At 34.5% G+C, this 10,509-nt stretch overlaps 1 protein-coding gene across 1 annotated transcript; it reads left to right on the top strand.

Annotated features, from left to right (window-relative positions):
- Positions 1–2,129: 2,129 nt before the first annotated feature.
- LOC130510484 (uncharacterized) lies at positions 2,130–9,124 on the top strand. Its single transcript, XM_057006839.1, has 3 exons — positions 2,130–2,204; positions 8,430–8,685; positions 8,789–9,124. Exons 2-3 carry the CDS (start codon positions 8,569–8,571, stop codon positions 9,026–9,028), a joined length of 357 nt encoding a protein of 118 aa, XP_056862819.1. The 5' UTR covers positions 2,130–2,204; positions 8,430–8,568; the 3' UTR covers positions 9,029–9,124.
- Positions 9,125–10,509: the final 1,385 nt, after the last annotated feature.

Below are 10,509 nucleotides of genomic sequence, written 5' to 3' on the forward strand. Positions count from 1 at the left end.
AGTATGATTCCATTAGAAATGAAGAAGAACCTTGCGTTTACAAGAACACTAGTGGGAGCGCAATTGTTTTCTTGGTGTTGTATGTAGATGACATTTTTTTATTGAGGTTGTTTCTCAATGAAAGACATGGGAGAAGCTGCATACATTCTTGGAATAAGAATATATAGAGATAGATTAAATAAGACTTTTGTATTATGTCAAGATGCTTATATTGATAAGGTTTTGCATAGATTCAAGATGCATGATTCCAAGAAAAGGATTCTTGCTGATGTCTCATGGCATAACTCTCAGCAAGACTCAGTGTCCATCATCACATGATGAGCGAGAGTGCATGAGTAGAATCACATATGCTTCAGCTATAGAATCTATCATGCATGCCATGATCTTCACTCGTCAAGAGCATGACGACTAAAATACCAATCTGATCTGGGTGAAAGTCACTGGACAGCAGTCAAGACTATCCTCAAGTATTTGAGAAATACTAAAGATATGTTCTTGGTCTATGGAGGAAATGATGAGCTTGTTGTAAATGGTTACACCAATGCCAGCTTTCAGACAGACAAAAATGATTTCCGATGACAATCTGGTGTCATTTCTGTCTTAATAGAGAAGCGATGAGTTGGAAGAGTTCCAAGCAAAGCACCATAGGAGAGTCTCAATGGATGCAAATGTTGTTGATCCATTGACCAAGTCTCTTCCACGGCCTAAGCATGAGAGTCATACTCCAGCCGTGGGCATTATTAAGATGTGATCTTGATTTTAGTGGGAGCTTTGCGTTTATGATATGATGTTCATATTAACATAAATTTGGTTATGTTTTAAAATTAATGAAATTGTTCCATATTTATTTGATTATTAGATAATTAAATAAATGTCCCAAAATAATTTATACCATTCTTATAGGTCATCAAGTACGTGACTTGATCATGAAACCCTATAAGTGAAAGATGATATAAGTTATTGATGTCCCTAGTCAAGGTTGTTAACGTGAGACATTAATAACCATGAATGGCTAGTATGTGAGGTGATTGATGACTAAGTTTCATGGAGTCATTCAATGTGTGGTATTGAATTCAATCACATGGATATGTGTTAGGAACACATGATTGGACTGACCCGCTATGGGAATTCTACAAGCTTGTTATATGAGTGTCATGAGAGTTTCTCATTACGACTATAGAGTATAGTCCTTAAATCTGAGTTCATCATGATTCTTTACTTTTGGATTAGTTCGATTTGACCTTGTCAAACGTCAGCCGTAACTGGTGATTATAAAGGCATTGATTAGGTGTTCTATGAAGTTTGTAAGGAAAATGGATGGAACAAGATGGAATTTGTCCCTCCCATATAAAGGGAGATAAATATCTTTGGGCCTATCGGAGATAATTCATGGCCATGCTCAAACAAGATGAATGTCAATCGTTTGTTTTTATCAGTATAAATCAGAGTTCGATAAACGTGATCTAGCTTAATAAGGATGACACTTGTTCTTGCCTTATGCTGAGATCGAGATATAGAGAAAAAAAGATTATGAGAATAGATGATTCTAGTACAAGTGGGAGATTGTTGGGAATGTTCTAAAATTATTTGTACTTACTCTTGTTAGAGTCGTAACGTCGAGACAGCGTCGAAGTTCGACAATCGTATAATATTAGGTGGTTATAATATTTTACTAGAAACCACTTATAATTTATGAAATGAGAATTCATTACTAATATTATATGATCCTAGAGGTTCACACACCTTAGCAAACTGGACCATAAATATTTGGGGTTTTACATATTTGTTTATATGATATATAATATGTACATGATTAATCACATATATGCATGTGATGTACGTGAGTTAAGAAGTGATAATTATCACTTGGGCTTAGCCCATTAACTTCCTAAATGTGTTTAGGTCATGTGATTATAAAAGTCACGTAAGTGACTTGATCAATAAAAAAAAACAGCCGCTAATATCACATAAAACCCTAGGACAAACTGTTCGTTGTTATAAATATTGTAGTGATGTCTATATGGAAAGTTCTAGATATACTTGTTCCCCACTCCAAGTTAAGCTTTGTCTCCAAACTATTGTATCCTATATAAGGAGATCATTATTCATGGAATAAGACACACCAATTCATCTATTCTATTCTCTTCTCTTCTTTACTTACAACACGTTATCAGCACGAAGTTCTAACGATCTTAAGCTAATAGGTATAGATTCTAATTCTGTTATTTTTTCTTTCAATTCTTCTTCAAATCATGTTTATTATCAATTCATGATTTGTAAGAATGAATTCATACACAGTATGAGTTTAGGAGCTTTAGTCGACAATATTGATCTACCCTTTTTTCAAGGAAAGAAAATCGTTTGATTTAAAAGAGATCTTGTCGATGATCATAAGCTAATGCTCAACCTTGTTATGGTTAATACTCGTATATCTTCTTATATGTAATGCTTATATTTTTTTGATGTCATCACGTTAGAATACCCAACCTTATTATGGTTAATATTTTTTTTTTCATACGGCTGCATATGATCTTATATGGCTGCGCATTTATTGTTATTGATTACTTACATACGTATAGCTTTGCAGTTAATAAATTACATATGTGTATGCATATAGTCTCAAGTTCTAGGATAAAGCGAACTATTAAATAAATATTTTATGAAGGGTTTATTGATGTTGCTGGGTAATTAACATCTATGTATTGTTTAACTCTAGCATTCATCTTTCATATAAGTTAATAATTCATAGATTTTGTTTCACGGTTGAATATTATTACTTGGAAAAAACGTTAATGCATTAATAATGGAATATTGATATTACCTTAAAAGTGATATACATTTACTTTTTTCCTTATAAGTTTTATACATAAATCTATGCATATATAGTTATATTTTTTTATTACCAGTTATATATGAGAGTTTCAAATTTAAAGTTTGACCTTAAAAAATCTCTTAAGTTTTGGAGAACAATCCAAAGAAAAGTATGATCACTAGAATGTGATTATCTAAAGCTCATTATGTATTTGCATCTAAAATTATCAGATCTGAATGTCTGTTAATGAGTACTCTATTGAGAGTTAAAAGGTTATTTTCCTGAAGAAAATATCAATGATGCAAATATACTAAAGAATACATATTTTCAAACAAGTAATGTTGTCCAACAGACACATGATTGAGAAAAGAGACTAAAGGAGTTCATACTTGTATCTTGTCTCTTTGAAACTCAGAAAAACAATGAGCTATGATATAAGGTCAAGATCCATAGAGTTTCTTTTTAGAACTCATAAAGATGGTAATAAAAAAGAGATATGATTCAATCATCTAAAGATGAAATAAAATTATTGTGAGTACAATAAAAAACAATGAAAAGTTCAGGAAGAGGATATATATGAATGCTCCAGAAGAGTACATAAATATTGATGCACATAATAATGTGATTTAAAGCCTTTAATGGTTATATTTTTTTTTTGTCTCAAAAGAATCTAACAAAAAAATATGTGACCCATGTAGAATATGTTGTTGATTCTAATATGAGATTCAATCGAGATTGATAAACTTGTAATATTATCATCTCGAGGGGAAGAGTTAAAGAATCTCACATTTTATGATAAGTGAAACATCCAGAAGATTATGTTTGCACTAAATTAAGAAGTTATGTGTGCTTGGATAAGCTAAACATGAACCTTACCAAAACTAAGAATGATCTTTGAATTTTTCAGATCTGTTTGTAAAATAGATTTCTCTAGAAGTCTTTTCCATCGAGAATACTTCTTTTTTTTTAATCAACGCATAGTTAGTTTTGCAATTGAATTTTGTGTGTGTTTTTATAGAAAACTTCTCTAGAAGTCGTCTAACTTTTTTTCTTAACAGAAAAAGTCGAAAAGACTTTTCGCTCGAAAAAACTTCTCTCTCGAGAAGTCTTCTCAGAAAACATATTAGTTTTTTCAACCTATCAAAACTTTTCTGAAATTTACCTTTTCATATAAGTCTTTTTAGTGAAAACTTTGAGAGAAGTATTCTTGGAGAAGACTTCTAGAGAAGTCTTATTTACTATTACATTAAGTTTTCTCACTGTCCCAAGAAGTTTGGATAGGTTAGTTTTATAACTGAAAATTAATAGTAAAACATTTGATATTGATTAAAATACTTCCAGAGATCTCAATTTTTATTCTGTGTTCTTGGTCCCAAAAGAAGAATTATATAGAAGACTTCCATTTAAGTCTTCTCTGAAAAAAGTCAAATATGGTCAATTGAAAAAGTAATCTATGCAGACTTCTTGCGACGGTGAGAATACTTCATGTCAGTGTAAGAAAACTTCTCTGTAAGTATTCGCCAGGAAGTCTTTTAAGGAAGTATTCTCCAAGAAGTTTTTTAGGGAAGTATTCTCCAGGAAGCCTTCTATGAAAAAGTGAAATATCTACCGAATTTTGGTCAATTAGAAAACTAACATGTTTATCAGAGAAAACTTCTTAAGAAGTCTTATGTAGAGTAAATTTTTCTAAAGTTTTCCTTTGTAAATTTTCAGTTGCAAAAATGACTTAAATGGAAGACTTTTATTGGTCTTATATGTCAATATTTATTAAACTTTCATTTCACCAGATTTTAAAAATAAAATGGAAGAATTTTGTTGAAGTCTTATATGTCAATATTTATTAAACTTTCATTTCACCAGATTTTTAAAATAAAAATTTAAAGACTTTTTTTGTTAATTCATGTGAATTTGTCAATATTGGGACTATTGAATGAAATTCATAACTTAATTGGTAATAATTATGAAGTTACCAACATTCATGTTTGTTAATGTTTCTAATTAATGAGAAAAATACTCTTTAAGAATTCTTATGAGAGAAGACTTCGGGAGACTTCTATATTAGTTTTTGTAAACTTATATTTTCAAGAGTGTTCTTTAACTTCAAGATATGCTTAATTTTTGTTTTACTTTTAAAAGTGTTAAGTAACTTCAAGAATACAAGGTCATGTGGTTTAAAATATCTTCTTAGATCATAAGATATGCTTTTTATCATGAGATTTAAAATATCTTCCACTTAAATTTTAATTTTCCGTTTAATTCGCGTGAATTCTTCCGATAAGTCTTCTCAGGACTTTCCGAAAAACTTCCCAAAGACTTCTAGTTTAATGTTATATATTTGAACTTATGTAATATTTGATCTTTTGTGAATTTGACTAAGTATTTTTGAGAAGTTTTCTCCCTTAGTTATAGTAAATTTGAATAAATTTTTGTGTTGTTGTATTTTGGTATGTTGGATCAATAAATTTAATAATTTCAAGTACTTTTTGCAAGATAATATTGTAGACACTGAACATTTCTACTAATTTATTTTCCGAAAAATTTCTTCAAATTTACAAAAGAATCCACTACAAAAAGAGTACACGTACACACCACAAAACATACCATTAAAAAAACTAGTACACATGTGTAGAACCTAAAATCTACACTCAGTATTTTGTAGTGTTTGTAAGTAAACTAGGGAAGTGAAAAAAGATGTAGGCAACGATATCCTTAGAACACAACGATGTAATCGGAATTCAGTTGACAAAAATGGACTTTTATTGATTAAGAGGTCTATTACAAGGAACAACAAAGAGATCGATAATAACAAGGAGGTCGATCAACAATGAGATCTAAAATGAAGTGAGAAAGGTGAAAATGTGTGGTGTGCTCTCTCTCTAGGGTTTTCGCTGTGTCTTTAACATTGATCTCTCCTCCCTTTTATAAGCTCGACTCCGCTATCCTTGCAACTGCTTCCGCGACCTTTTCAACTTCGGCGACCTCCTTTTCTACTTCGTTGACGTCGCTATAGGTCTTTTTCCTTTATGACCCATTTTAAATATAACCCATTTAGCCTATGTCCAAAATTGGGTCCAACATTTGTCCCCCAGTCTCTTTCCGTTTGATCGAAATGGAAAGAGACGGTTCAGTTTACTTGGTTCAGGATTTGATTGGATTTTCTCCCCGGCTTTCGATGTTATCGTTGATCCGTTTCTTATACTCTTTTGTTTTATAACGGTCATATGCATGGATTTCTAGGGCGAAGCCGGAATGATTATGGCGGCTGCAGCGTAACCTAGGTAATTATTGTGTTTCTCGGGTTGCGGTATTGCCGTTAGAGGCTTTCCTTTAAATAGCGATGGAGTTCAGATTTTTCTTTTTCACTTCCGATCACTTTTCTTTCTCTTGATCTTGCGATTTTCTTTTTCTGTTATCTTTACGAGATGTCTTCCTTTTCATTCCCTCGTCCGACGACTAAGCAAGAGCATCTTGAGACTGTACTATTCGTTCGGCGTTGATCGCGCTGTGGTATGCGAGCTTGCTTCCGATCAGGAGACTCCAGAAACTGTCAGAGATGGCTACTGCAGAGCGTATCTCCGTTTCTTCGAGTCCTGCGGGCTTTCTTTCCCGATTCCGAAACAGGTGCTGGAAATTCTTTCCGAGCTCGGAATCTCTCTTACCCAGCTATGCCCGAATCTTCTTAGGCATCTCCTGGCGATCCTCGTCAGAGCCAGGGAGGAGAAACTCTTGTTTGAGCTCGAAGAGTTACACAATTTGTACTTCATAAAACGTAATCAGAAAAATCTGGGGACTTTCCTGGTATCTCCTCGTCCTGGTCACCACATGATTGGCGGGACTCCCTATCGGGACGATCTGTGGCGAGAGCAGTTCTTCGTCTTCAAAGTCGACTCATCCACCATAGGAGATTTCGACTTTTCTCTGCTCCCTCGTCGTTGGGCTAAAAATATCGGTGAGGTTTTGAGTATTATTTTTTTACTTGCGTGTTATTTGATATTGCTCAAATTACCCTATAGAGCTTACTCTCTCAAATAAGCTGTACTACTTAGGGATCGAATCACGAGGAGCTAGGGAACCAATTAAATCTAATCAATTAATCAATCCTAGGTGAAGTTGGTTTTTATGATGAAATGTAAATGACAATCCTAAATGAGCAAGATAGTTCCTCTAACTAACAATATGATGGTTGTTTAAATGATAAAGAAGAGTGTTAGACTTAGGGCTTTTATTCAGGAATGAAGATTATAATATCTATAAATGCCTAATAAGTTGCTTGCATGATATTAAAGAACTCAGCCGCTTAACACTGAGTGATGTCTCACTGGTTAAATAACTAGATCTCTGATGTCAACTGTCGTCGGTTGACCAGAAAAAGAGTCGATCGATATCCTTTAGGGATATCGAGCGATACAACTTTCGCAGCGCCGATCGATTTTTCAGTTGGAATATCGATCGACGGCTTCTAGAAATGCCTAGGCGCGAGCCGATAATGAACACTAGGTCTCAAGGAGGCTGTTAGCTCTTCTCCAAAGAGACAACTAGTTCAAACAGATAATTCAAGATATAAGGATCCTAGTGATCTATGTTCTAGTTAGCTACTCTAGAACAAGCATAGGGTGCAATCTATTTGATGAATATCACAACTTAGCAAATATAGTTTGGGGCTAATCCCACGAACCTATTTAAACCCTAGATCTAACAAGTAGACTACTCAGACATAGCTAAGCAATTTATAACACAAGATAGGTAAAAGAATTGCATTAGATAGAGAATAGAAAACAAATGGAGTTCAATCACAAATCTCTCAATGATCTCTCCAATCTCTCAAAACATATAAAACTCTAGCTTTCTCTCACACTCTCTTCTTTTCTCTCTGGTTGCAAAAGCTTCTCTTCTCTTCTCTCTGGTTGCAAAAGCTTGCCGTCAAAAACACTTAGCAGGGTATTTAAGCATTTCCACTAGGTTAAAAACTCGTCAGGGGCAATCTCGTAATTTGGTGAAGTCTTGGTGAAGTAGTCGGCTAAACCATTTCGTCCTCGATATCGAGTGACACCACTAGATGTGTATCGATCGATTATAATCTTCTAATTTGCGGATCTTCTCAGCTACATGGATCGACAATTCTGGATGAGTATCGATCGATTCTTATCCGAATGTTGACTTCCGACTTGGTCTTGAATGGTCAACTCGGGTGTATTATCTTTTGTACTCCAAAATGCTCCAAAAGCATCACTTTATCACGAAACGCTCCTGAACCTGAAAACATACCTAACAGGCTAGAAAACACATTAGTTATATAATAAAAATACTATTATACCATGGTAGAAAATGGGTGAAATCAATGGTATATCAACTCCCCCAGACTTACTCCTTTGCTTGTCCTCAAGCAAAAACTCAGTAGTCTTTGGAAAAGGTTTGAAAACAGTAGGGACTCAAAGATTCAAAATATTGAACTCATCACTCTATGGGTTCGCAATTCATATCTAAACATCCTAATCACAGAAGTTCATTATGCCTTATCCTAGCTTAGCAACTAAATTCATCTAGTCCACAACTTAGCAAATCTTATCTGACATTCTCCTCTACTAACCTCATTTCTTAACATAAAATAAAAGTGCAGGCTTTATCTTGGGAGTATCGATCAAAGGACACATGGATTCAACTCAAACAAGTATCTGAACACACATGTAGTCTTCTCTGATCCCTTTCTCCCCTCATCTCTCTTCTCTGGATCTCTTATTAGTTTCGATTTCATTGAGATGGTGGAATCTCAAAAAGAAGCTTTTCTAGCTTCTCAGCAGCCTCTTTCTGACGACGATTCTATGGGTGCTTCGAACAACATGTCCCGACTGCAAATCAACGAGCTGGTTGAAAAGGTAATTTTTTTTTTCTATTCTTATATTTGTTTTTATTAATACTTTATTTATTAATTTTATATTTTTTCTATTACTATATTTTACTAACTTAAATTTTTTCTAGGCGGTCCCTAAAAAAAAGGGTCGTTTGGTAGGGTTGGCCCGTCGTGCTTCTTCATGTCCGACTTCTTCATCTCAAGTCCCGTACGCCGATCCATTGATTCTAGAGCAGCTACAGAACAAGGATCAACGGATTGGAGCATTGGAGGAGCAGAATGCTACAATCCTTGCTGAGTTGGCAGATCAGAAGAAGACCAACCTCGAGATAATGCAGAAGTTGGATCGTTTGTTCCCGGATCAGTAGTTTTTTTTTTTGTTTTTTAATTTAAAACTTTCTAAATGTTTTTTTTTCAGTTTGTTTTAAAACTTATTTTCTATAATATTATTATTAGTTTCTTAATTTCAGTTTTTGTTTAAATTAATTTTAATATTTTAAAAATTAAAAAAAAAATAAAAATAAATTTAATTAATAAAATTTATAAATCAGTAATTCCGACGAAATAAATCCGTCGGTATATTCCGACGACACATTCCATCGGTATATTCCGACGAAATATGTTGTCGGATGATTCCGACGGATCTGTTCGTCGGAATATCCCGACGACGTGTTTCGTCGGAATATACCGACAACTCGTTTCATCGGAATTTCCGACGACTATGTTCGTCGGAATATTCCGATGCAATTGTTGTCGTCGGAATCATGAGTTTCCAATGAATATGGTGATCGGAATACTCTGACGGACTTCCGAGGGAATTCGTTATCGGAATGGCGTCGGAACTCCATCAGAATCGGGTTCATCGCTATCCGTCAGAAAATCGTCGGACTGTCTGATGGATTTCCGACGAATTTTTTTTTTCCGACCAACTGAAACCGACGACCACTTTCGTCGGTATGCGTCTGTTTTCTTGTAGTGTTCTAGAAATGCCTAGGCGCGAGCCGATAATGAACACTAGGTCTCAAGGAGGGGCATTAGCTCTTCTCCAAGGAGACAACTAGTTCAAACATATAATTTAAGATATAAGGATCCTAGTGATCTATTCTCTAGTTACCTACTCTAGAACAAGCATAGGGTGTAATCTATTTAATGAATATCACAACTTAGCAAATATAGTTTGGGGCTAATCCCACGAACCTATTTAAACCCTAGATCTAACAAGTAGACTACTCAGACATAGCTAAGCAATTCATAACACAAGATAGGTAAAAGAATTGCATTAGATAGGGAATAGAAAACAAATGGAGTTCAATCACAAATCTCTCAATGATCTCTCCAATCCCTCAAAACATATAAAATTATAGCTTTCTCTTACACTCTCTGATTTTCTCTCTGGTTGCAAAAGCTTGCTTGCCAAAAGCTTGCCGTCAAAAACACTTAGCAGGGTATTTAAGCATTTCCATTAGGTTAAAAACTCGTCAGGGGAAATCTCGTAATTTGGTGAAGTCTTGGTGAAGTAGTCGGCTAAACCATTTCGTCCTCGATATCGAGCGACAACACTAGATGTGTATCGATCGATTATAATCTTCTAGTACGCGGATCTTCTCAGCTACATCGATCGACAACTCTGGATAGTATCGATCGATTCTTATCCGAATGTTGACTTCCGACTTGGTCTTGAATGGCCAACTCGGGTGTATTATCTCTTGTACTCCAAAATGCTCCAAAAGCATCACTTTATCACGAAACTCTCCTGAACCTGAAAACCTACCTAATAGGCTAGAAAACACATTAGTTATATAATAAAAATACTATTATACCATGGTAGAAAATGGGTGAAATCCATGGT

Source organism: Raphanus sativus, chromosome 4 (genome assembly GCF_000801105.2).
Source record: "Raphanus sativus cultivar WK10039 chromosome 4, ASM80110v3, whole genome shotgun sequence".
Classification (NCBI taxonomy): Eukaryota; Viridiplantae; Streptophyta; class Magnoliopsida; order Brassicales; family Brassicaceae; genus Raphanus; species Raphanus sativus.

What these genes read in the sequence shown, in the direction of transcription:
- LOC130510484 (XM_057006839.1), top strand. Translation starts at nt 8,569, where the DNA reads ATGGTGGAATCTCAAAAAGAAGCTTTTCTAGCTTCTCAGCAGCCTCTT. An exon ending in TCAACGAGCTGGTTGAAAAG is followed by an intron (nt 8,686 to 8,788) that starts GTAATTTTTTTT and finishes AATTTTTTCTAG; the next exon opens with GCGGTCCCTAAAAAAAAGGG.